Source organism: Myxine glutinosa, chromosome 4 (assembly GCF_964187855.1).
Source record: "Myxine glutinosa chromosome 4, kmMyxGlut1.1, whole genome shotgun sequence".
In the NCBI taxonomy this organism is placed as follows: Eukaryota; Metazoa; Chordata; class Myxini; order Myxiniformes; family Myxinidae; genus Myxine; species Myxine glutinosa.
The window spans coordinates 122555649-122583564 of NC_136264.1; the positions used below are offsets into that span (position 1 = coordinate 122555649).

The 27916-nt window shown below is 49.4% G+C and overlaps 1 protein-coding gene across 1 annotated transcript in view; it reads left to right on the top strand.

Moving 5' to 3' along the window:
* IPO9 (importin 9) overlaps positions 1-27916 on the top strand; it is a 183373-nt gene that overhangs the window by 76990 nt on the left and 78467 nt on the right. The window contains 1 exon segment of the mRNA XM_078776372.1: positions 1367-1593. Coding sequence (XP_078632498.1) covers positions 1367-1593 — 227 coding nt within the window.

Here is a 27916-nt window from a genome sequence, read left to right on the forward strand (position 1 = left end):
TTATATAAAAAACTCTATTCCGAAGTTTAAATACACTCAAATTTATGTTTTGCAATGAAAATGCTCTCAAGCCTATTGAAAACCCATTTATCATACTTGTGGTACATTTGTCAGCAGTACTGTGCCTGTGTAGTGGTCATTCCGGAAATATATTATGTTGTATATTTTTACGGCGTAGCGCATAGGGCAAAGCCGTCTAGAACAGTGTTTGTCCGTCTGTATGTATGTATGTATGTATGTATGTATGTATGTATGTATGTATGTATGTCCCCTCAAACGTATACCAATCAGAGCTGAGGATCTGGTCACATGACAGGGTGATGTGATTACGTCTGATGTCATTATGGCGGCAGACTCTCCACACACTGCCATTTTGATTTATATGCCGTTCATGCCGAACATATCGTCGAACCTGTCATATATCACAATAGCCATGCTCTACCTTCACGTTTTTCATTCAGTGTGAAACACAAACAAACCAATTGTTAAAATGACCATCAAATATCAAAAAGCATCGGCGTTACGTCTCTTCCAACAAAACGGTACGTATCCATCCCTTGTGGGGTATAATCTAGATTACAGTAGATCTTCCCTCAGTTACTTAAGTAAAACTTACCTCACCGATGTCTGGATTCCTCCAAATTTCTTTGTTTAATGTTATAAATAGCATATAGTGACTGTTTAAAAAGCTAATCATGTGTGTTTGTGGTTTATGATATTTTACAAGCCCGGCTACGCCGCTGTTAGACTTTCGGTCTTATTATTTAAAAAAAAAAAAAAAAAATCATTTCATTAATCGATATATAATTTTCAGTATGTAATGGTAAAAATTATGCTTTTTTGAATTCTTAAATGAAAACGTTCATACCCTGTGACGTAGTAGTCAGCGGAGCTGCTCTTGTCTTTGGGAATGTGACATAGGTTGGCATTGTGAAACCATGGTTAGCAAAGGTTTGCATGAAGATTATTGCATGATAAATTACTGAAAAGGGTGCTAAAATTTCTGGAAATCTCACAATACTTTCAGTATTACTGATTGAACTTTACAGAGTAAGCAAGACTACCTTTATCTCTTCCCAACCATTTCTTCACTTTCCTCCTCTTTTTTTTTGTTTGTCTTCCAAATTAATTTTCCCAATTACGCCCACCCCCCCGGACCCCCCTAAACTTTCCTTCTTTCTGTAATGTTATAGATGGAATATTTGTGTGATCAACTGGATATTAATGTGTAAGTGTGTGCGTGAATGCGCCCATGCACATTTGCTTGTTAATGGGAGGGGATTGGGGTTGTGGGAGTTGTAGTTGGTTCGGAGTTTTGCCGGTGTGGTCATCCTTTCCGTTTCTCTACAATCCTCTGCCCTTACAGGTATTGTGACCAGTTGAAGCAGGCAGGTGCAGCAGATGTACTGAGACCATTCCTGTCTCCTGTGCTTGAGGGCTTGCTTGAATTGGCATCGGGCACAACTGCCGAAACACTGGCCCTCACTCTTGAAGCTCTCGCAATGGTTTGTTCTGTAGACCCTGAATTCACTGCCTCAGTGGAGTCCCGCGTCTGCCCACTGACCATCGCCTTGTTACTCAAGTACAGTAATGGTGGGTAGGAATATGATTGTGCTGTGTTGTTGGTGTTGTCTGGTGTTGGCTTAGCGGTTAGGGTGCTGGCTTGGGATCCTAGGATCCTGGGTTCGAATCCCGGTCGATCGCTGAATTAACGCCAGGGGGGTTGACTCAGCCTGTCATCTTTCCGAGGTCGGCAAATTGAGTACCAGCTTGCTGGAATGAATGATCCCGGTGTGTACCCCGGTTTAGAATAGGTGCACCGTATCCCTGTGCATCGTAAGAGCGTGACCAAGGGATGGCGTCAGGAAGGGCATCCGGCCATAAAAACATTGCCTCAAAAAGGGAACCATGATTGTCATGGGGCCCGCAAGGCTAACCCCTGCTCTAGCGGGGAAAAAATGGCCTTAAAACGATCATTCATTCATTCATTGTGTTGTGTTGATGCGAGGATTTGTGATGCTGTCATTGACTAGTAAATTTAATCTGTAGCTTGTTTTCACATTTAATATAAATTCACCTGTTTGATTTATCCTTCAACAACAGTGCAGCAATTTTGTCCAGTCCTTTGTGCATTGTTAGCACCATGGATTGGAGCACTGACTTTGGAAGGAATATGCATGATGTCAAAGCACGGGCCATCAAATTTCTCGGGTATTAAAATCGAAATTAAATAGCTCAGAGCATAACTCGTTGTCATGCAACAATTCTGATTTAATCATTCTTTGGAAGATCACACAGGGGGCAAATATTAAATACCATACTACAAAAATGTGATCATGTCCACTTAGATCTGTATTCTGTTTAAGGCACGTATTTCATACCAAGATCAACTACTACTGTGTTCAAAAAGTATCCGACCTTTATTTTTCGTGCGTAAAAAAAAAGAAGCTAGGGAGGCGTTGATTGGTGCACGTATGTAGGCGATCCTAATGCGCACGCGTGAATTTTTTCCCACCTGCAGAAGCTGTCATTCGACGGCAGACCACCGATGAGTGAGGACATGTAAGTGAGCGCCGTCGGATTTTCGTTTTTGACAAAATGATGGAAAAACTTGAACAACGCTACTGCATCAAATTTTGTGTAAAGCTTGGCGATTCCCAAGTGGAAACGATCCGCAAGATTCAACACCGTTCATTCCATTATGAAGGAGGATTTGGGCTTCAGGAGAATCTCAGCGAAGTTCGTACCAAAGCTGCTAACGATTGAGCAGAAGCAACTCCGTTTGGAGATCGCACAGGACATGCTGGAGACTGTGAACAGCGATCCCAGCTTCCTCAACACAGTGATCACTGGCGATGAGTCCTGGGTTTATGGGTACGACCCAGAAACCAAGCTGCAGTTTTGATGCAAGTTTGATGAAACACAAAATTTGATGCAGTAGCGTTGTTCAAGTTTTTCCGTCATTTTGTCAAAAACGAAAATCCGACGGCGCTCACTTACATGTCCTCACTCATCGGCGGTCTGCCGTCGAATGACAGCTTCTGCAGGTGGGAAAAAATTCACCCGTGCGCATTAGGATCGCCTACATACCTGCACAAATCAACGCCTCCCTAGCTTCTTTTTTTTTACGCACGAAAAATAAAGGTCGGATACTTTTTGAACACACTACGTATAATAGAAGGATGAAGAATTGCCACTTCTGTAAGGTGCATGAACAATATGCTTCATGTAAACACAACTATATATACAGTCGTGGCCAAAAATATTGGCACCCTTGCACTTTTAAAAAATGACTCAATTTTCTCTAATTGAAATTGACAAAAGTGTTTGGTCTCCACAATTCTTTATTTCACTGTTAATATTACAGAATTTTTGTTTTTGATTCAGAAATGAATATATCCTTTTAAATCAGGAAAATAAAAAGAAATGGCATTGACACCCTCGACTTAATATTTGGTAGCACAGCCTTTGGACAAAATAACTGCAGCCAAGCGCTTCCGAAAGCCATGAATGAGCTTCCTTCACCTCTCTACTGGCAATTTGTCCCACTCTTCTTGTGCAAACTGCTCCAGTTCTCCCAGATTTGTGGGGTGCCTTCTCCCAACTGCTCTTTTCAGATCTCCTCACAGGTGTTCAATGGGATTTAGATCTGGACTTATTGCTGGCCACTTCAGAACAGTCCAGCGTTTTGTCCTGAACCATTCCTGGGTGCTTTTTGAAATGTGTTTGGGGTCATTGGCCTTCTGCAAGATCCATGACCTTTGATGGAGACCCAGCTTTCTGACACTGGGTTGAACATTGCGTTCAAAAATGCCTTGGTAATCTCCTGATTTAATGATGCCATGCACGCATTCAAGGCACCCAGTGCCAGAGGTAGCACAGCAACCCCAAAACATCACTGAACCTCCTCCACCTCCATCTTTGACTGTAGGGAAGGTGTTCTTTTTTTGGAAGGCTTCATTTTGTTTTATGTAAACATAGAGATGATGTGCCTTACAAAAAAGACTCTTGGTTCTCCTACGATAGAACCCCCTTCCATTGAGTTGGCGACAGATGGTGTGAGTTGAAACTATCGTACCTTGTGTCTGAAGGTCAGCTTTAATCTGTTTGGCAGTTGATCGAGGTGCTTTCTCAACCATTCGAACAATCCTTCGCTGCAATCTTCGATCAAGTTTTCCCTTGCGGCCACGTATAGGGAGTTTGGCTACAGTGCCGTGGCCCTTAAACCTCCTGATAACATTGCGTACGGTGGACACAGGATCATCAAGGTCTCTGGAGATGGACTTGTAGTCTTGAGATTGTCCATGCTTGGCTACAATCTTGTGTCTGACCTCCTCAGACAATTCTCTGGTTTTCTTTCTTTTCTCCATGCTCATTGCAGTACACAGTTACACAAAACAGCAGAATGATTCCTTTTCTCCATTCAAACTTGTTGAATGAGTGTTTTTTAAATATTGCAGGCACCTGCAACTCACCACAGGTGAGTTCAATTTCAAAGTGGAGGGGAATCACCTGCTTGAAATCTAATTATTTTTAACAACTTCTAAAAGGTGCCAATAATATTGTCCGGGCCATTTGAGGATTTCTGTGTGGAATACGCTAAGATTTAGTAATTTTTTCAGCTTTTTTTGTTTTGTTCCACTGCAAACCAAAGAAATACATATGTGGATACCAAAAGATTTTTTAATTTCAACAATTTTCTGGAATAAATGGTGCATTATTTGAAAAAAGTGCAAGGGTGCCAATATTTTTGGCCACGACACTACATGGTAATACATAATTAGTCTTTTGGATGCAGACAAGTTATTTACGTTTCAAACAACCCACATGGTCATCTAAGCGACTGACTCACATTTCCTATAGTCATATTCTTTGGCACACACTTTGCAGTAAGCAAAACGAGGCTTTGATATTTTTCTTAATATTTATTGTGATGTACATGTGAGCAACACCAAGACGTGTTCCTTGTGTTTTTACACTTGGCAAAATAAAATTCTTATCTTATCCATGGTGCATACTTGCAGCATCAGGTCAGTGGTAGTGGAAAGAGGAAAACAAATTGAAGAAGAAATGAGTCAGTGTGAGATGAGAATGAAAATTAAAGTTTGGAATGTTTATTTTTCCAAATATTATGGCAGAGCAACACGGTGGGATTTTGAAACAATACATTTACTTTGAATTTTTTTTTTTTTTTTTTTTTTTTTTTTGTATACAAGATCGAGGCTCGTGAAGGAGCGAACATTTATCACACAGAAAGACAAACCGACACATAACCGACAAACCGACACATAAAACAAATAGCATCGGGAGCGGTAGACAAGATGGGGAGTGAGGGGGAAGGACACAAACACAACATTTGAGAGCAGGAACCGAGAGACTTGGAGACATCGAGAGAACTGTGGGAGGGAGAGGGCTTTGGGGGGGAGGCATGGGAAAGGGGGTGGGAGAGGCATAAAACATATGGACACTGTCAGGACTACCAGGAAAGAAGTTGGAATTACAAACAAGGTGGATCTGGGGTGAATTAGTGGGGGTAGAAAAGATCAAGGTTTTGGATGGGGGAAGATAAGAGATGGTGGTTATATGACAATATGGCAATAAGGTTATAAATTTTCATTGATGTGTTAAATCTTTGGATGTTCTTCAGAAATTAGTTTCTGTGGCATCACAGGCAGCGATCAGATTAATTCAGAATGGCAAAAATAGTGTGCACGTGTATGAGCTATAGTGTCTCGAGTAAACTCGCATGAGGTTGAATGCATTGGTTCTGTGACGATTTGTCTTTGGCGAACAATATTGACCAGGAATTGCACCATATTTATTAATACAGTTGTAAAAAACACTTTAATGTAATATTTTTTATTATTTTAAATATATTTTGTGCCTATATAAAACAAATAATGTGTTCTATTTTACGTCGATTTTGTTATTTTACGAAGCTAACACTGCGTGTGTGTGTGTGTGTGTGTGTGTGTGTGTGTGTGTGTGTGTGTGTGTGTGTGTGTGTGTGTGTGTACGTACGTACGTACACTAAATCTTACACGAGCGTGTAAGATTTAGTTTAAAACAATTTTTTTTGAATTCGGGCGATGGCAGTTCAAGATGACCAGGTACCGGTGGGTGTAGAGAATGTGGATGGATTAATGACCCAGGACCAGCAGGAACAATTGTTGGATGAGAGAGAGTTGACGAGGGTGCAGCAGGAGGGGGAGAAAATGGCTGTGCTTCGCACGCGGCGGTGGAGGCCGGGCCCGCTGTGCAAGGGGGTTTTAACATTGAGTTGTTCTTGACTCAAATGAATGCATCCTTTGAGGTGCAAATGAGAAGGATGAGCGAGGAAACAAGGTGCAACATGAAAAAGATGGGGGAATAATTAAGGGGTGACATGAAAAAGATGGAGGACAAATCAAGGTGGGACATGAAAATGATGGGGGAGGACATTGGGCGTAAGCTGAGTGAAGAGGTGGCATTGGTACGCGACGAGGTGAGGCGGTGCGAGAAACGCGTGGAGAGGGAGTTGAAGCGGAGTACAGCTGAGCTACAAGGGGGTATAGAAGAACTGACTCGGGAAGTAGAGAAATTGACTGTGGGACAACAGGAATTACGGGAACAGGTGGGTAAGAATACCGACGTAATCGGGGGGGTTGAAGGCGGCGCAAAAATAATTAAAGATGGAAGTGGTAGCAACCAAGAGGGAGTGTAAAATGGTGCACAAGGGACTGACGAAGAGGGTAGATGACGTAATAGAGACGATGGGAATGAAGGAACGATAAATTAGGACACACATAGAGACGACCAAGGTAGCCTTAGAAGGGGAGATTTCAGGGGCTCACCGGGAAATAAAGGAGGTGAAACAGAAGCTGGAGGAGGTAGAAGAAGGAATGATTGAAATTAAAAAGAGACGAAGCGAGACAGGGAATGAATTAAGGGAGGAGGTGATGGAATATGTGCAAGGTTTGTGTTCGCACCGGGATGAAATGCTTACTGACCAAATAAAAAGTTTACAGGTGCTGGAAGAGAAGCGTGGGAAGGGAAGCCCCGAGGTGAGTGGCGATGATTGCGGAAATGTGTTTGGTGCGATGGGAGGCTCGACAAGCTTGTGGGTTGGGATAGACCCAGGCGTTTGTGAAGGGCCCATTGTGAGGGGTGAGACGGGTACGGAGTGTGTGAAAAGCGTGTGTGCGCCTGGGTGTGAGGGTATGGAGTGGGTAGTGAGATGTGATGACGCGGCTCAGGCATCGACACCGACCAGGTGGTAGCACTTAGTGGGATGGGTAGCACACGCGAGCCCCCAATGGGTGGTGCACTGTGGGGACCCGAACGCTTCGGCCCCTCGTCGATCCCGCAGGGAGCGGCGTGCGGGGTACGAACGTCCGGTGGCCATAAAGTGCCGCTCGCGCCGTACGACGGCAAGAGCGACTTGAGGGCGTACCTGGCGCAGTTCGACCATGTGTGCAGGGGTAACGGTTTCGGGGCCAGAGGAAGGTGGGATACACCTTGTGGCAGCACTGCGCGGCGCGGCGGTGGAGGTTTTGACTGCTTTACCACCGGGTGCTATCACCCCGTCAGATCTCCGTTCGGCCTTAATTAATCGATTTGGTGTGGAGCAGCAGAGCGAGCTTGTTAAAGCTCAGCTCGCGGTGCGTAAACGAAAACCCCAAGAGACCATCGGGGAATTGGTGTACGACATTTGCCGCGCAGTGGGAATAGCGCATGCGGACATGGCTGCGACCTCCCAGAAGAGCTTGGCGCTGGACCATTTCATACAGGCCTTTTCGGACACCGAGCTTCGGCAGCAGCTCGCCATGTAGCGCCCGCAGACCCTGAGCCAGGCGGCCGACGCTGCAGCCTGTTGGGAGGCAGCAAGACCCTTGGCCCGGGGGGGTGGGTGGGGGCGAGCGCCACACGGTAGCGGTGAGACAGGTAGGGCCCATAGCTAGTGGCGGGCCCCTGAGAGGGTCCGCCCCTGAAAGGGGTCCGGACCTGGAGAACATGGTCCGAAGGCTGGTGAACCAGCGGTTAGCGGGATCTGGACCATGGCAGGTGGCACGCGGTGGGCCGCTATCAAATACCCCAACTCGGGACTCCGGGGGGGGGGGGGGGGGGGTAATTTGGAATTTCGGAGGCACACACCTTACCAGGTGAGGTGTTATCATTGCAGCCGGATGGGTCATCGTGCGCGGGACTGCAGATCCCCGTGCAGGGATGGACCGCGGCAGCCGGGACCACCAACTCCGCCTCATACGGATCGGACAAGCCGACCCCAGACACCCCCCCCCCCCCCCCCCCCACAGGGCCCGTGAAACTAATAGGTGCCGAGCATGCATGGCCGTGTTCGGCAACGGAGGATGATAAAGAGCCCTCGTTGACGCGACAGGTCATTTATTGTGGCCAAATTGACATTGGTAGTTTGACAATTCGATGCAAAATTGCCGGCGTGGGGGTAGACGGCGTAGTGGACACAGGAGCAAGCGCCATGATCATCAGCCCTGTGGTCCTTTATTCGAGTGCAGACGGTTGGGATAACATCCGGCGTCTGGAAAATCATAGTTTGCAGTTGGCTACCGGGGTAACGGCCCCCATCATAGGACGTGGTTTTGTGACCCGCAAGTTAGCGTCAGTTAAAAGGGAGATAGAGGTTTGGGTGGCGGAGGTGTGCGACCCATGCCTAATCGGACTGGATTTGTTGACTGCCAGTGGGAGCAAAATCGATTTGTGCCGGGGGATCCTGCAGGTGGGAGTAGATGAGCTGCCATTAGACGGGGTGAGCACGGCCGAAAGGACGGAGCTGGAGGCTTCTGAGGCCGTGACCATTCCCCCGAGGGCCGAGGCAATAGTGCAGGCCCGATGGCGGGCTTGCCCAACCTGGCAGGAGTCCTGCGGCCTGGTCGAACCGATGGCAGAGCAGTCCGTCCCGGGCTTAGTCGTGGGCCGTACCCTCGTAAAAACGGACGGGCCGGTGGTGGCGGCCGTCCGGGTAAGTAATGTTAGTACAGAACCACACACCAGAGGACGGGGCAGGAAGATAGCCGGCTGCACCCCAGTTAACGAAGTCGCGGAGGTGAGGGACGAGAACATCCAGCCGAGCCGGTCCCAGAGGGAGTCTCTAGAAACTAGTCAGAATTGGCCCGATCCCATTTGCGAGATGGTAAACCGGAGTAGTGTAGAGTTGGAGGAGACCCAGCGGGAGGCCTTACACAAATTAATCGAAACCCATTTGGACATCCTCTCCTTGTCCTCCGAGGACATTGGACGTACGGGCCTGGTGAAACATCAGATCCACACCGGTGAGGCCCGGCCTACTCGTCAGCCCGCCCGACGGCTCCCTTGGAGCAAGAGGGAGGAAGCTGATGAGCAGGTAGAAAAAATGCTCAGTGCAGGTATCATTGAGTCCTCAGGAAGTCCTTGGATGTCACCGGTTGTGTTGGTTAAAAAGAAAGATGGAACCACGCGGTTTTGCGTGGACTATCGCCAACTAAACAACGTGACACTCAAGGACTCGTATCCCCTGCCTAGAATTGACGATACCCTCGATGCTGTTGCGGGCTCAAATTGGTTCTCAACCTTGGACCTTAAGAGTGGGTATTGGCAGGTGGAGATGGATAGGGCAGGGAAGGAGAAAACTGCATTTTCCACAGGTAAGGGGCTGTATCAGTTCACTGTGATGCCGTTTGGTTTGTGTAACGCCCCCGCCACCTTTGAACGATTGACGGAGCATGTGCTGGGCGGCATGCCATGGCAATCATGCCTGGTGTACCTGGATGACGTCCTGGTACATGCTAAAACATTTCCCCAGCCCACAGCTAATTTGGACCAGGTGTTTGGGTGCCTCAGACAGGCAGGGTTGAAATCGAGTCCGAGCAAATGCACGTTGTTTGCCAAGGAAGTGGCCTATCTAGGTCACGTCATACGTCACGAGGGGGTAAAAAGAGACCCAGGAAAAATTACAGCGGTAGAGGAGTGGCCCGCACCTCATAACATCAAAGAGGTACGGGGTTTTTTGGGACTCTGCTCCTATTACAGGCGCTTTGTGGCAAAATTTGCGGAGATAGCCAGGCCCCTTCACCGGCTTACGGAGAAGGGGACGAGGTTTAATTGGACAAGGGAGTGCAATGAGGCCTTCCTAGCATTGAAGGGGTGTTTGACATCCGCACCCATTCTAGCTTACCCCACCAATGACGGGACGTTTACCCTGGACACGGATGCAAGCCAGGAGGGATTGGATGCGGTCTTGTCCCAGACACAGGGGGGCGTGGATAGAGTGATCGTGTATTACAGTCGGTCCATGAGTAGGCCCGAGCTAAATTATTGTGTCACTCGTAAAGAGTTATTGGCTATGCTGGCTGCCATGAGCCATTTCCACCCGTACTTGTACGGGCGGAAATTTCTGGTTCGAACTGACTATTCCTCCTTGCAATGGCTCCTACGGTTCAAGGAACCTGAGGGCCAAATTGCAAGGTGGTTGGAAAAGTTGCAGCAGTACTATTTTAGTGTGTCCCATAGGGCCGGGAAGGCCCATGGGAAGGCCCATGGGAATGCCGATGCACTCTCGCGACGTCCCTGTTTGGGAGAAAACTGTAAATTCTGCGCGAGACACGAGGACAGGGAACAAATGGCAGACCCCAACCCTGCCCTCATAGTCCGTGCAGCCCGGGTGAGAGGGCCAATCTTGCCACTAACCGCTGATGAGGAATTCGGAACATTGGCTTGGAGCACGGCCCAGCGGGAGGATCCCGTACTGGGACCGGTGTACGAATGGGTTCGATTGGGGAAGAGACCTAGTGGGGAAGAGGTCACCCCCCTCGGGGCACCGACAAAGGCATACTGGGCTCAATGGAAAACCCTGGAATTGAAGGATAACATCTTATACCACAAGTGGGTAGAGATTCCCTCTGATAAAACTTCCTGGCTGGTGATAGTCCCAGAACAGTTTAAGACCACCATTTTACAGCAGGTGCATGGTACCCGCCCCGGCGGCCATTTGGGCAGGTCAAAGACAACATCCCGGGTCCGCCAGAGGTTCTATTGGGTGAATATGGGGCGCGATATACAGGACTGGTGTCGGAGATGCGACGCCTGTACTGCTAAAAAGGGACCAGCACGGAGGACGAGGGCCCCCCCTTCAATTACATCAGGTAGGGGTCCCCCTTGAGCGGGTGGCTATGGACATATTCGGACCGCTACCCCGCACCCGCCAAGGTAATAAGTCCATCCTCGTGGTTATGGACTATTTCACCAAGTGGCCGGAGGCCTATGCCCTCCCTAGCCAAGAAGCCGGGGTAGTGGCACAGGCCTTCGTGGAAGGATTTGTATATCGGCACAGGATTCCAGAGGAGCTGCACACCGACCAGGGGTGAAATTTTGAAAGCCAATTGCTAAAAGACGTCTGCAGGCTCCTGTCAATTCGAAAAACCAGAACAACGCCCTTAAGACCACAATCTGACGGGATGGTGGAAAGGTTCAATCGGACCCTGATCCAGGAATTGGCCCTGTTCACCACCACCCGTCAGGACGATTGGGACGAACATCTCCCGTATTTGTTAATGGCCTACCGCACTAGTCAGCCCGGAGCCACCGCATGTAGCCCAGCGCTGCTCATGTACGGGCGGGAGTTGCGGGCTCCCGCCGATCTGCTATGCGGGCCCGTGCCCGAGCGCCCTGATAAACTGCCGGGGAGGGTTATGCCCTTCACTTGGAAGAAGGCATGGAGAGGGTCCACGCCTTTGCACCTCACCAACTTCAGCTGGCAGGTGCTAAGATGAAGCTCAGGTACGACCACCGGAGCCAGGTGAGCCAATATTCTCCGGGGATGAACATTTGGTTCTTTAATCCCCGGAGACGGAAGGGCAGATGCCCTCAGCTCATGTCGCCTTGGCAAGGCCCGGGGGTCGTCCTGGCGCAAATTTGTGAGGTGGTGATAAAAATTAAAATGGGACCACGAGCTCTCCCTCGGATCGTCCATGCCGACCGGTTAAGACCCTACACGGGCGAGCAGGCGCCCTCATGGATTACCTTGGCCTTAGAAGCCGAGGCATGACCCAGTACCTCCATGGATGGGGGCTCATAGTGTAGAAGACTGGGGGGAGTATCGTCGCGCAACCCCAATTAACATCAGAGTTGCGGAGGCCGATTACGAGGTTTTAAACTCCCAAGGCAAAAACTCAATAGCGGATTCCAAATCAAGCACCTAAACGTGCGGAATGGCGGGACACGGCAAGAGCACTGCAGCCTTATCTAATACAATCAAACAGGAAACTGCGTTAAGGTATATGTACAAAAATAATATAAGGATTTATTAATGAAAAGCAAAGACAGTGAAAAAGCACGCGCCGGTAATAAAATGTCCTAATCGGGACGTCCCCACACACACTTCAGATACAGATGAGGGAATATGAATACGAAATAAAATGTCTCGTCATGTAGTCAGGTTCACTATGTTTTTTCGTTCAGAATTTTGGTAGATTAGCAAAACTATACATTTCTGGAATACTCAGAGCATGAGGAATCCAAAAATTAATGTTTGCATTTGCATAGACACCTTTGCGAAAATGACCCTCAGGACAGTGATGAAGATCTGTAAAAGCATATTCCTGAACGGTGTAGACCTAGTAGATCCTGTGTATAGGACTTATAGTTCAATCTGATACTAACAAGGCTGCTTTCTTGCTTTATAAACCCATACCTATAACTTCAAAGGACTTGCAATATCATGTATTATGTAATACAGTTATATCACAAATATAAAGACAATGGTTTTCAATTACCTTTGTTTGTTGCTTTTCTATAATCCTGAGCACTATTTTGAGGCCTTTATTGGATTCCTTAACCCAGAAAACATAGGATTAGCATATTTAATTAAGTTTCTAGGTTGACTAGAAGCCGAGATAGCGCAAAATATGTATTTTATGGCGGCCATTTTGAAAATCCAAAATGGCGGCCATGCAGGTGTCTGTGCAAATGCCAACATTGATTTTCGGATTCTCCATGCTCTGATGATTCCAAAAATGTACAGGTTTGCTAATCTCCCTAAATTTTGAACGAAATTATATTTGTTAACATAGTGAACCTGACTCTTCATCACTGTCCTGAGTGTCATTTTCGCAAAGGTGTCTACGCAAATGCAAACATTAATTTTTGGATTCCTCATGCTCTGAGTATTCCAGAAATGTATAGATTTGCTAATCTACCAAAATTTTGAACGAAATTATATTTGTTAACATAGTGAACCTGACTAATGTTAAGTGTAAACGCGGAGCTCCGGCTTATCTGGCTCTAGTCGTCTTCAGTGTAACACGGCCCCGCGGTCCTCTCCGTCCGCCTCCGAGCGCTACCCGGCCTCGTCGGTTCAACGGCACACCATGAGCTCCCTCGCTCCAACGGTCCAACGCAGGGCTGCACATAGCAAGCGAACTCCACTCGGCTGCCGGCCGGGACTAAAGCTGCTCGAGCTGCAACTCTCCACTCGACCAGGGACAGGACTCTCCAAACTATGGATCGCACCGGGAGTGCCAACTCAAGCCGTCAACTGCGAACTGAACTGGTCAACTGCAACTGCCAGGGTTGGGAATCTCTCTCTGACTCCAATCTCCAAGAGTCAAGCAGGAAGAAAAACGAATGACGTCCAAGCACGAAGGAAGGGCAAAAAGAGAGCTCTCTCGAAGACTCTCCGTCTCTCTCTCTCGAACCAACTGCTCTCTCTCAACTGCCCTCAACTCGACTCTCTAAAATGGCGTCTGACCCTCGATAATATCCCTGGCCCATGACGTCACATTGGCGCACTGCTCTGCCAATCAGAGCCTCCCACGACTCGCCGGCTCGTCCAGGGGCATGCCCACTGCACCACTGCCGCTCTCCCCACTCCTGCTCCTCGGTAATCGCACGTGCTATGCGAGGTGGGTCGGCCTTTCGGAGGTGTCAATGGTGGCGGCCAATTGTGGCGGTGTTCCAGCCCAATTTCTTCCTACGTCATGTTAGGGGGAAGGGCGTCATTTAGTGTTGTACTAAAGGTCCTAACTAATGTTTATGTGGTTTGCAGTGCCATAATGGACAAAGGTTTGATGACCAGGTTGGACTCACCGGGGCGTTATCTTTAATCCCTAACTAATCAACACTCGAATCTCCTGGTAGATCCACAATCATACATATTATCCCGACAAACGCCTAAACATGAAGAACTTATTACAGGTAGATTCCCTATCGCGACAGTCGAATACCTACCTATACAGATATACCTGGCTCTAGATATTGCTTTACCCCCAGACATAACACAGCCCCCCCTCCCCCCCCCCCCCCTGGAACCGTAGCTCCTGCAAGGTTAACTGCAGGCGCTACCATTCCAGCCTTAACACTTACTGTCACACACTTAATTAACCTATGAAATAAATTAGGAAGGGCTGTGGGAAGTGAGTCGGACTACCTACCTACACTTCCTTAACATGCTAAACCCCTTAACAATCATGCAATCATGTATTTACAATTTCTTCTTTGTTCCTGCGGAAGGGAGGAAACAAACAAAACGCAACACTAACTTAACCACAAAACTTAACCTTAACCAGAAAATTCCAAAAACTCTACAAAACATTTTTACATACCCCGGTCTACAGACCGCGTCCCCTGGTGGATGCCACAAGACCCAACCTTACCTGCGGGGCCATCCCCAATGCACCCCCTCAATTTCCACGGGCCCTGTCCAGATGTTGCAGGTGAGTGACATGGCTCGGTGGATTTCACCCACATTCATACAACACAAACCCCTTAACCACTCATTGTCATTCCATAAGTCATCATTACTCAAAAATCGTTTCACAGCACTTATTTCACTACACCCACCCTGCAGGACCATGGCATTGACGTCATATCATGTGTGTGCATTCCTCAACTATGCAGCGGGGAGGTACCGCACAAAAAGATGGTGGGGGCGCTTCAGGCTGTGGTGCCCGCAGTCCCAAAAACAAGTCAACCGACTTACAAGTTCATTGCCCCCCTCCCCCCCCCCCCTTTACCTCTTGGCCCATGGCAGCCCAACAGCCCCTTTCCACCGTTACCTCGCCGGTGAGGGTCTCCACACACACAAGGCTCCTCCGCGGCCTCCTGCTTCAGCGCAGCAACACGGGTCACCGGGGGACTTCCTCACCCCACGGCGCCCAACCAGACCCTCCAATTTCCAGTTACCACCGGCTGCCAGGGGTAATTGCCGCAGAGGGGGGGCCGCAGGCATCGCTCCTCAGAGCTTGATCCGTACCTGCGGACACACACACCTTCCCCACCCACAAGACCCCAAAACGCACTTCCTCCCCCGCTGCCATTCAATTCTCAACACAACACGGCACATTTCCATAGATGGTACAAAAGATGTTTCAACGTTTGCCATGGCCTGCTACATGTGAAATCCCCCAGTTCACATTGAATCACCTTACACATTTCCAAAAGCACATTTCCAAAAGCACAATAATCACCGCTCATTATCTCCAATAATCATCACTCACTCTCCAGTTTCCACTCTCACGACCACATCAAAACACATAACCACAACACAAAAACATCTGCCACCCACAAGACACTGTGTGGCCCCCATTCCATCCCCTAACCGGCCATGTCATCACTCTCACCCGCCTCCCAACTCCAAATTACATGTCCCCAAAATTTCCAAGCAAGTCCTGCAGCCTGGGACAGTACTCCTCCAAAACACTCACCTCAAGTGCAGGTAGTTGCAGGTTGGTCGGGTCCGAGAGTGCCATCCACCACACCTAATTTCCCCCTCACCCTTCCAATCCACTCCGGAGCCTCCCGGCCCATGTAGGAGCTCAATCTATCCCCGTGAACTATCTGTGGAAGGGTATGCGGGCCCATCTGAATTTTGAACACCACATCAGTCACCTGTCGAAGCACCACCCCGGGCCCTTCCAAGGTGAGGTGAGTTTTGGGCACACCCCCTTCCTTCTCCGGGGCCAATAGAGCCAAACAAGGTCTCTGGGAAGGAACCGAGGTGTGTGTGCCAGAGCGTCATACCACGTTTTCATATGCGAAGAAGCCAAGCCAATTTGCTTCCTCGTAAACTCATAAGCCTTTTCCATGCTCGCTTTCAAATTGGTTGCATAGCTTTCCACAGATGGTTCACCCGGTTCCCCTGGTGACGGTCCCATCACAAATCTGTGGGGACTCGCATCTCCCTACCGAACATCAACAAGGCGGGGGTGCACTGAGTGGTCGCATGCTGGGTGGTCCGGTATGCCATCAATATAAAGGGAAGGTGCTCGTCCCAATCCTGTTGGTTTTCGGATGGAAAGAGGGCCAATTGGGTCAACAATGTCTGGTTGAACCTCTCTACCAACCCATCCGATTGAGGCCTAAGGGGGGTCGTCCGGGTCTTGTGAATTTGGAGGAGCTCGCACACCGACCGCAGGAGGGCGGATTCAAAGTTCCGGCCCTGGTCGGTGTGTAGCTCCCTTGGAACGCCAAATCGGGAGAAGAATCCCTCAACTAGAACTTGAGCTACCAGCCGGGCTTCCTGGTTGGGCAATGGGTAGGCTTCTGGCCACTTGGTGAAGTAGTCCATTGCCACCATAATGCACCGATTCCCTCGGCGGGTGGCTGGCAGGGGCCCCACCACATCGACTGCCACCCGCTCATGTGGTGCTCTGACATTGTACACCTGGAGCGGGGCCTTGCGCGCACGTGGGGGTCCCTTCTTACCGCGGCAGAGGTCGCAGGATCTCACCCAATTTTGAATGTCTCTGCCCGAATTCACCCAGTAGAACCTCTGCCGCAATTTGGACAAGGTTTTGGCCACGCCCAAATGTCCCATTGTCCTAGTGCCATGCACGTGCCCCATAACCACTTCCTTCAATTTGTTTGGTACAATTATCAACCAGGAAGCTACATCGCCCGTTGGTGTTACCCATTTTCTGAACAAATAGCCATCTTTCAACCCCAACATCTGCCACTGTGCCCAATAAGCCTTTACCTGGGCCCCGTGTGGAGCAATCTCCTCCCAAGAAGGTCTTTTGTCCTCCTCTAGCCAATGAAAAAGGGGCCCCAAAACAGGATCCTCCCTTTGACTCTCTCGCCAATTCACATCGCCCAATTCAGGTGGGGGTTGTGGCAAAGTTCGCCTGGTCACTCTCACTGCATATAGGCATGCATCAATTCACTCCTGCCCAATTGGATCCTTGGCTTCCTGTCCATCACAAAATTTACACTGTGCCTCCCAACAGGGGCGCCGAGAGAGAGCCATTGTCCTAGTCCCATGCACGTGGGATTGGCATCTGCTTTGCCGGGCCGATGTTGCACAGTGAAATTATACTGCTGCAGCCTCTCAAGCCACCTTGCAATTTGTCCCTCTGGCTCTTTGAACCGAATAAGCCATTGTAAGGAGGCATGATCCACTCGGATCACAAACTCCCTCCCACAAAGGTAAGGGTGAAAGTGTCCAACTGCAGACAGGAGGGCCAATAGTTATTTGCGGGTAACGCAATAATTTCGTTCGGGCCTCGAAAGTGCCCGACTGGAATACGCAATAACCCTCTCGACTCCCTGTTGCATTTGTGACAACACAGCTCCCAATCCTTCCTGGCTCGCATCTGTGTCCAGGATGTAATTGCCTTCATCCGTCGGGTATGCCAAAACTGGGGCCTCCACCAGACGTTGTTTTAAGTGATTGAATGCCTCGATGCAGCTCTATGACCATATAAATTTGGCTCCTTTCTCTGTCAATTTGTGCAAAGTTCTTGCAATTTCTGCGAAATTTGCCACAAATCTGTAGTAAGAGCAGAGGCCCAAAAATCCTCTGACCTCTCTTACATTTTTGGGGGCCGGCCACTCTTTTACCGATTTTACTTTCCCAGGGTCAGTGGCCACGCCGCTCTCACTAATCACGTGACCCAGGTAAGTCACCTCTCTCTTGAAAATTTCACACTTGCTCGGATTCAATTTCAACCCAGCACCCCTCAATCTCCCAAATACCTCTGACAAATTTTTAGCAGCCTGTTCAAATGTGGGAGCGTGGACCAATACATCATCCAAATAGACTCGGCAAGTCTGCCATGGTAAGCCAATTAAAACACGTTCCATTAGACGCTCAAACGTGGGAGGGGCATTGCACAATCCAAAAGGCATGACTACAATCTGCCAGAGACCCTTTCCTGTGGTGAACGCTGTTTTCTCTCTCGCCTCTTTATCCATTTCCACCTGCCAATAACCACTCTTTAGATCCAATGTAGAAAACCATTTTGAGCCTGAAACGGCATCAAGAGTGTCATCAATCCTTGGCAGGGGATACGAGTCTTTGAGTGTCACCTGATTGAGCTGGCGGTAGTCCACACAGAACCGAGTGGTCCCATCCTTCTTTTTCACCAGCACAATGGGTGACACCCAAGGACTCACCGAGGGCTCGATAAATCCGGCTTTTTCCATTTTGCTCACCTGTTCCTCTGCCTCCTCTTTCTTAGCGAAAGGGAGCCGCCTTGGCGGTTGGCGAACAGGCCGAGCCTCGCCAGTACTAATTTGGTGCCGAACGGGACTCGTGCGTCCAACATCCTCGGGGGAGAGAGAAAAAACATCCAAGTTCTTACCAACCAAATTGTGCAATGTCTCTACCTGCTCCGATGTTAGGCCCTCTTCAGAGCGTGTCATCATGTCCCGCACTCCCTCTTGCCAATCACATTTCCCCAAATTTTTCCCTCTTTCCGGCTGTACTGGCAAGCATGTGGATCCACCTCCTTTGGTGACCTCTACTACGCTACTGCATTTGGCTACGATGGCTCCGCCCCTTACAGTGCGGGGGCTATCGGACAAGTTGAGCAGTCTGACTGCCAGCATAGGCCCACGGGTGTCTACGAGGGCGTGACCCACCATCAATCCCTCCTTCCCCTGCGAGGACCACGACTCCACTAGCCCCAGCTGGCCAATGGGTTGAGCACCTGCTGCTATCTCTGCCATCACCACTCTCTCGGACCTGGGAGGCACGGTCACAGTGCATGGCACCTCCAGCCACGTCCCATGCACCTCCTCGTCATCCCCCAGTCCCACTAACTGCAGCCTCTCAGTGCCCAACCACATGTGACCACGCCCAAGGTCTAGTTGGCAGTCATGTTCCACCAGGAAACTCAGTCCCAATAGACACTGATCGCACACCTCTGCCACCCATGCAACCACGCTGACCTCCAGACCACCCAACTCCATCATCACCTCTCCGCGTCCCAATATTGGCGCCGTTGCCCCCGTAGCCAGTTGGAGGCTGTGTCCCTCTACCCTATCAATTTTGTCCCAGCCTCCAACACTCTGGTCTAGCACACTCGGATTAATAATGGTGTCACTGGCTCCAGTGTCCACCACAGCCTCACAAAATTCTCCCTCAATTTTGCATCTAACCCTTACATTACCCGTGCCAATTTTTCCGCAATTCACTACTTTCACCAAAGGAGGGCGCTTCTCCACACACTTGCCAGCCGAGCATGGCCCCATATGCTCGGCTCGTTCTAGTTTCCCGAACACTCTATTGCTACAGGCCCAGTCCGGGGTGGTGGTCCTCTTTCTGGCGCCTGTGGACCTACTGGGGGCCCCCTCCTTTCTGGGCTGCGAAGCCTGTCAGGAGGTGGGGGCCCATATGGTTGCCGACAATTCCTCTGACTGTGCCCTCTTCTCCCCCATCTAAAACAAGTCCACAAGAACAGACCCCTCCGGTACCCAGGCGGAGCACCCCTTTCTCCCGGCCCAGCCTGATAAAAATCAGGCCGTCCTGATGGCAAACCTGGACCAAACTGCCGTGACTCACTCCCTGCAAATTTGCCCCCGGTCAAATTTGTCAGCTGGCGGCTGATTCCCCTTAACATTCGTCCTATGGCATCCTCTGGCTTTTCCTGATCCCGCACCTCGGCCTGCCGTACCGTCACAGGTGCTCTCTCCGATGCGCGGTTCGACCTCCTCAGAAAGGTCAGTCTCGCCACGCATTCCGCCGCCCGGGGCACCGTGGGTGGGTCCTGTAACTCCACCAACGTCCGGACCTCGGGATCAGGAAGAGCCGCCATAAATTTTTCTTTCGCCAGCTTGTCCCACGCCTGTGCTGATAGGTCTCTGTATGCTATCCTCACAGATTGGTATATATCCTGGGCCAGCTCCTGCAACGTCTCATTAGGGTTTTGCCTGCGATGCAGCAGCTGTGCCCTGACCAGGTCGCACCTTGCGCCTGTCCCGTACCTATGATTCAAGGCCTCACAGATGGCCTTGCTGGTCAATATTCCCTCTGGGACTACCTTTAGCACGTCTGCGGCTGACCCTCGCAGTGTCGCCACCAGATTCCCCATGCGCTCCCGCTCTCCCCAACCATTGAGCTGAGACACGCACTCAAATTGTGTCAAGAAAGCCTCGAGGCTTCCTGATCCGTCAAAATATACAAGGGGGATTGTTTTTCCAGAGACTCTATTCCCCGATTCCTCTCTGTCCAAATCCAGTCCAGGGCCAAAACACCCCCCCAACTGGGTATTCAGTTTCGGAGCCTCTGGTGTCCAAATGTGGCTCGTGGTGAGGGTCTCCTGGGTCACCTTAATCTGATCCTGAAGATGTTTAACAGACCGACTCACCTCTTCCCTTAGGCTTTCTTGGACCCGAACAACCTCCGCCTTGATGGTATTGTCCCAAGTCTCCAGTCGCTCCTGCACCAAATCACTCACCCTTTCATTATCCATTTGCGGCCCCCACAGGCCTTTCTCAATTAACCCCTGCTCCTGCTCTTTTATGCGGGTTTTCAACCCTTTTACCTCCTCGGGCAATTCGCCTCCCTGTTGTTTGAGCAGTCTCAAATTCCTCACTCTGTTGTCGCATTCTGGCATCCACCCAGCCCCGATAGCCTTCCAGGTCCCCATTTGCTTTATCAATTCGACCCTGCAACGCTTCCCCCTTTCGGACAGCCTGGGTCACGCCCTCCTCTATTTTTGACACATTCTGTCCGTATCGATTCACTTACCCACCCCTATGGCTTTTTCCACCTCCTCCATTCTAGTTCCTACTTTACCCTCCATTTCGCCCAGTCTGCCCGTAATTTGGTTTTGCACACTCAATACCTTTGGACCTGCCATCAATTCGTTTCCCCAGCTGTTGTGCCATTTCCCCAATTTTTCCTTCCAATTTTTCAAGCCTTTCCTTCATTTGTTCATTCATTTGTTCATTCATTCGTTCATTCATTCCTTTCATTTTTCCCTCCAATCCCTCAATTTTGCTGTCCATCCCTTCAATCTGTTCTTTCAATCCCTCCTTTAATCTATCCACTTGCCCCTCCATGTTTTTGGTTTGGGCATTAATTTTGTTCTCCAATTGCTCGTTCTGAGCATTCATTTCCCCTTTTAATTCATTAATTTGGTCACTCATTTCCTTCATTCCTTCCCTACATTCATTCCCCTGGGACTCCATTTTGTTTTTCATTTCTCCCATCTCATCACTCAATCCCCCAATTTGATTTCCCAATCGCTCACCCTGTGCGTTCATGTCTCCCTTTGATTCATTTTTCATGTCTCCCATCTGCTTTCCCAATCGCTCACTATCGGCCCTCATTTCTCCCATCTCCTTACTCATTCTGTTTTCCAGCCCTCCAATTTGCTTACTGTGCTCCTCCAACACTCTAAAGAGTCGATCCCATCGCTGCTCGGGTATCGGGGCCGTCCCACTTGTTTTGGGCTCCCCGGTAGGGGAGGGGGATAAGTTGGTGCTCGGGACGGGGGAGGTTCCAAGGCTCACCTCTACATCTAATTCCTCTATTTCCGGCTCACTCCCTACGCTGACAGAAGCCTCGCTGCGTACCTCCATCTCGTCAATCTCCGACATCCGCTTTTCAGAAGATCGTTTCCCGCGCGCGTATTTATTTTAATTCCAAAAAAACACAATTTAAATTTGTCGAAGACGCGATACCGCGCTCCGTATGCCCAATTAATTATTAAATTTCTCAGCCTCGCCTTTAAAAATTTTATCTTCGACCGTCGGGCACAATGTACGTCCGACCGTGTCGATGTCTTGCCGCGGACAAAAAAAAGTTTGTCCGACGGGTTCGAATCCTACACTTCTGACACCAAATGTCACGCAACCCCAATTAACATCAGAGTTGCGGAGGCCGATTACGAGGTTTTAAACTCCCAAGGCAAAAACTCAATAGCGGATTCCAAATCAAGCACCTAAACGTGCGGAATGGCGGGACACGGCAAGAGCCCTGCAGCCTTATCTAATACAATCAAACAGGAAACTGCATTCAGGTATATGTACAAAAATAAAATATAAGGATTTATTAATGAAAAGCAAAGACAGTGAAAAAGCACATGCCGGTAATAAAATGTCCTAATCGGGACGTCCCCACACACACTTCAGATACAGACGAGGGAATATGAATACGAAATAAAATGTCTCGTCATGTAAAGTGTAAACGCGGAGCTCGGGCTTATCTGGCTCTAGTCGTCTTCAGTGTAACACGGCCCCGCGGCCCTCTCCGTCCACCTAGGAGCGCCACCCGGCCTCGTCGGTTCAACGGCACACCATGAGCTCCCTCGCTCTCACGGTCCAACAGCAGGGCTGCACAAAGCAAGCGAACTCCACTCGGGCTGCCGGCCGGGACTAAAGCTGCTCGAGCTGCAACTCTCCACTCGACCAGGGACAGGACTCTCCAAACTCGGGATCGCACCGGGAGTGCCAACTCAAGCCGTGAACTGCGAACTGAACTTGTCAACTGCAACTGCCAGGGTTGGGAATCTCTCTCTGACTCCAATCTCCAAGAGTCAAGCAGGAAGAAAAACGAATGACGTCCAAGCACGAAGGAAGGGCAAAAAGAGAGCTCTCTCGAAGACTCTCCATCTCTCTCTCTCGAACCAACTGCTCTCTCTCAACTGCACTCAACTCGACTCTCTAAAATGGCGTCTGACCCTCGATAATATCCCTGGCCCATGACGTCACATTGGCGCACTGCTCTGCCAATCAGAGCCTCCCACGACTCGCCGGCTCGTCCAGGGGCACACCCACTGCACCACTGCCGCTCTCCCCACTCCTGCTCCTCGGTAATCGCACGTGCTATGCGAGGTGGGTCGGCCTTTCGGAGGTGTCAATGGTGGCGGCCAATTGTGGCGGTGTTCCAGCCCGATTTCTTCCTACGTCATGTCAGGGGGAATGGCGTCATTTAGTGTTGTACTAAAGGTCCTAACTAATGTTTATGTGGTTTGCAGTGCCATAATGGACAAAGGTTTGATGACCAGGTTGGACTCACCGGGGCGTTATCTTTAATCCCTAACTACTTAACACTCGAAACTCCTGGTAGATCCACAATCATACATCTTATCCCGACAAACGCCTAAACATGAAGAACTTATTACAGGTAGATTCCCTATCGCGACAGTCGAATACCTACCTATACAGATCTACCTGGCTCTAGATATTGCTTTACCCCCAGCCATAATAGTATTGTACCCCACATGGGGGAATGGTAGTGTGACCATTCCTCCTACGGGGGGGCCCATGAGCACTAATTTAGGGGGATGGCAGTGTTAGGCCCATGGAGGGGCCAGCAATGGTTGCCTCCATGGGGCACCAGAACTAGCCGAGGGAGGGCTAGGATAATTGTTAGGAATTTAGAGAGACCATAGGGACTGAGAGTTAAGTAGTGACATGAACAGTAGTGGGGACGTAGAGAGTTTAGGTGGTTGTTAAAAGAAAATGGTGTGCATAGTTTAAAGGGACGACGAGGGAAGCACGAGTTGCAGGGGAAATTAGTTAAATTGATGATGCAGTGTGTTGGTGTGAAAATAGTTGGTGTGAGAATAAATGGTGTGGAATGAATGGTGTGGAAGGCATGGTGTGGAAATAATTGGTGTGGAATGCATGGTGCGAAGGATTGAATGGGGGGAGTGGAACCCATTCACGGAGGCCCGGCGGGGTAGTTTAAAGTTAGATAGAGGGTGCAGGTAAATTGCATGGATATTGACACCTGTGGTGATGGTAGAATGTAGTGTTTTGTGAGGTGCAGGAGACAGTGAAATGGCTAGGCGTTTGGTTTAATTGGTCATTATAGTTATTGAGGCATTCCGTCACTGGTAGCTTGTCGGCCAGGTAAGGCCGCAGGTAGGCTCTGAGAGCCAGTTATGTTAGCATGTGAGTGGGGCCCGAGGATCCAGGAAAGGGACCCGGGTTCCCCAATGCCAAGGTGGGCATCAGGGGGTAAGCGCCAGGGAGGGCCTTCCCCAGGTAGGTTTGAGTAAGGAGCAGGCAAGCTCGGGAGGCGGCTCTAGAGAACGGAGGGGCGCAGGTAGGTAGACCTGCTGGTAGAGCCACACGACCCAGCCCCGAAATTGTGCGAGGGCACAGGTAGAAAATTTGTGGGGTGAGACCCAAATTCAGGAGGGCACCACAGTGTGGGCAATGGGAATTGAGGTTCTTAGAACCACATAGTTTAAAGAGGCCTACTGGCAGGGTACGACCCCGGGGAGTTTAAAAGAGTAATGTTGCTGGTGTAGTTAGGATGTGAGACCCCTTCACACCATTCACAACCATTCACCACGGAGGACAAACTTTGCACCGCGAGGCTCTGTGAGCTGTTTGGAAAGTGAGATGCATCATGACGTGAGTGGAACATTGTTTTATTCCATCCCTTCCTTCCTGGGAGAACCTGGGAGGGATTTGTGGACGAATTTGGTGTTAAAAGGGGACATGGGAGACAAGATGTAGAGACAAATTGTAAATACAAGGAGGGCTAGGGTAGTGTAGTCAACGGTGGGGGGTACGTATGGTTAGGGATGAGCTTACTCCGCTCACTCTGCCGCGTTCCGCTCACCGTACCAGGTATGGTGGTACCTGGTTACCTTGTTTTTGCATGTGCCACTGTTGCTTTTCCTTGTGCTCGTTGCGCCTTGTCTTCCTCCCCGCCCAGGACCATTTGGAGACCCACCTGTTGCAGCATCTTGCTGCCAAACATCCCTCCATCCATCACTTTATGGACCACAAGCCTTGTGGCCCCGCACCTCTGCTGTGGTAGCTTTTGGCTGCCCCATCATTTTGCACCTTCGGACCACCTGTTGGGTGGCATTCTGGCCAACCATGGACCACCTGTTGGGTGGCATTGAAACCCACCTTTGGACCATGGGTCAGTGGCCCTGTTCACCAGAGAGACGGCTCGAACTTGAAGAGGTGAAGGTTTAGATGCCCCTTTGCTTCAAAAGGCCTGTATGCCGGTCTAGGGCAGCCGGTATTTTTGTTAGGGAACCTCTCAAGACAAGAAGCCGCAAGATAACACAAGCAGCAAGTGCCTCCATTTCCATTCTCCATTTCTTCCCTCGAGTCTAGGTCCTGGGTTATAGTCTTTGTAAATAAAGGTTAAAGTTTTGTAAATGTAAATGTAAGAATGTTGCCCACCGGTTATGTGTTTAGTTTAAAAATTCCGGAAATACGCGAACAGTTGTGGGTGTGAGTCTGTTAGTTAGCTAGTTAGCTGCTCAACGCATTAGGAGGGACATATCTCGTGTAAATGATGTCGCACACATGGGATTAGAGTTAAATGTTAGGGGGATTACATGTATGTGTCACACTAATGGTAAAAGTAAAAATTGAACGCCGACTCTACCGGTCGCTCCGCCTGAGGTGGACTCGGGTCGAGTCTGGTCGGAGAGGGGGGTATTGTTGCGGTTTTGTGAATAAAGGCACCCCCCCCATAGTTAGTTACACCACAACATGTAGCCTCGTATAGTTAGTTATTTCTTATTACATGTAAAGCATAGTCCCCTTTCCGGTGTTAGGATGCGTTGATATGCATTGAGACAGGCAGGATAATCGTAGGCCTCATCGAAGCCTAAAGTGCCTCGTCATGGTACTAGGCCAGGCCTTGCAGGCCCGAAAGAGGAGCTAAAGGGAGTGGCCAGGGAGGAGCAGTGAGCAGCCAATGGGAGCTAAAGGGAGTGGCCGAGGGCGTGGCCAATGAGCTGTCACCAATGGGAGCTAAAGGGAGTGGCCGAGGGTGACCAATGAGGGGCTGTCACGACACGTGACCCCAGGTGGCCAATTGGGGCCCATGGAACATTCGAGTGGGGTTTCGGGGGGTTATAAAACCTGGCCCAGACTCCCCGCTCTCTCTCTGGCAGGCTCTCCCTCTTGCTGGCTCTCTCTTGCTGAGTATACGCTCACTCGCGCTGAGTATACGCTCTCTTGCGCTGGTCTCCTGCTATACTCTCCCTCGCTGGCTTGGCTCCTATATACGGCACGCTCCTCTGGTTCCTGCTACGTGCATGTTATCGATCGACGTCCCTGCCGCGATCATCTCCGGCTGTGGTGTCCTAGGTTGGAGCGATTCTCGGGGCTTCCGTCCAACGAGCCCATTCGCACGAGCTGCACGACCAAGCCCCTTCCGGGCGAGCTGCACGAAGCGGCCGCGCTTCTTGCGCATTACCCTCTTCCTTTCCTTCCCCGAACGAATGAGGGCCCTTGTCTGGGAACCTAGGTAAGGCCGTTATAGTAGGGTCAATATACGAAAAAAAACTCACCTAACCCCCACAAAATTGATACAAAAGGTTTTTCAATGGATTCTGGTACCATTGGGCATGCTAAATAACATACTAAAAATATAGTAACATCTGACTTCCGGAAAGGGGCCATTTTCAAGATGGCGTCCAAGATGGCCACCGGGAGCTTAAAATGGCCATATCTCAATTATTATTCAACCTCTAAAGGTGGTTTTGGTGTCTAACCCTAGGTTTTAGGGCCCAAGGAATCCAATTGAATCAATAAAATTACCATCAGTTAATTATTTATTGACAAGTCCAAGATGGCATCCCAAGGTGACATCCTGATCCACTAAAATGGCTCTGTTGAATAGTAGTCAACCTAGAGAGATTTTTTCAGTGTGTATACCTAGGTCTAAGGCACCCAGGAAATCATCAAAATTACTTAGATAAGCACAAAGTAATCAGGTAATCCAGTAAGCCAGGTTTACCAGCCCATTAGGCATTTGTTGTCTTATACAGTTAGTTGCTATTCATTGTCATCCTCCGACTCACCAGCTAATGAACCAAGTGTGTGTTTCAGATTGGAGATAAGAGTGTAATGTGTCTACACCACTGCCACCTGTGACTCCAGTCCACAGTATTCAGTGATCAATACAGACAAAGGTTTGTACAAAGCTTGAGAAGTTATGGCAAGGGACAGGCTATTTTATATTGGGGAGGGGGGGGGGGGGGACTGAAAAATCTGACAAACAATTTATTTTCATCTCAAAAGGAATAAGTATATTATTTGGTACATGTATGCATAAACAAAATCCATATTTTTTAGACATTTCCAAAAGAAATGTACACAACCTTTCCCAGCTGTAGCCTGGGGGAGGGTGGAGGGGGGGGGGGGGGGTAGGAGGGGGGGAGGGCACTCCATGTGTTCAGGGTAGTAGGACTGTGCCACCCATAAGGGTGGCTTTTTGGCAATTTGAGTATATTCAAGGGTGTGGAAAATTCCATGTGTTGTATATTCAAATTTTGTCACAGTTAACTCTCAGTTAACTGTCAGTGGCCATCTTCAGGAAACAAAAAGAATTTGGAAGTCAGAGTTTTGTACTAATTTTGGGGGGTTAGGTGGTTACTTTCCATATATTGACCATTCTAGAGGCTATTTGCATTTCGTTGATGAGGTCGTTGAAGACCACTGGAGGTCTGACACGCGGAAGTGGAATGTCTGAAGAGCAGAGAGCCCTTTGGACCATGTCAAGCCCCATAACATCAGAGTACAATATCGCAATGCAGGAGATCACAAACCTGTCATACACGACATCTGACCAGAACAAGGATTTGACGGAGTCAAGGATGAAAAGGGACGCTGCTGACATGGAGGAGATCAGTTCAAAACTTGTAGGATGCTCACCTTTCTCGCCAGACTCTTCATTAAGGAACATTGTCACTGGTGTTGTGGCTCAGGAAGG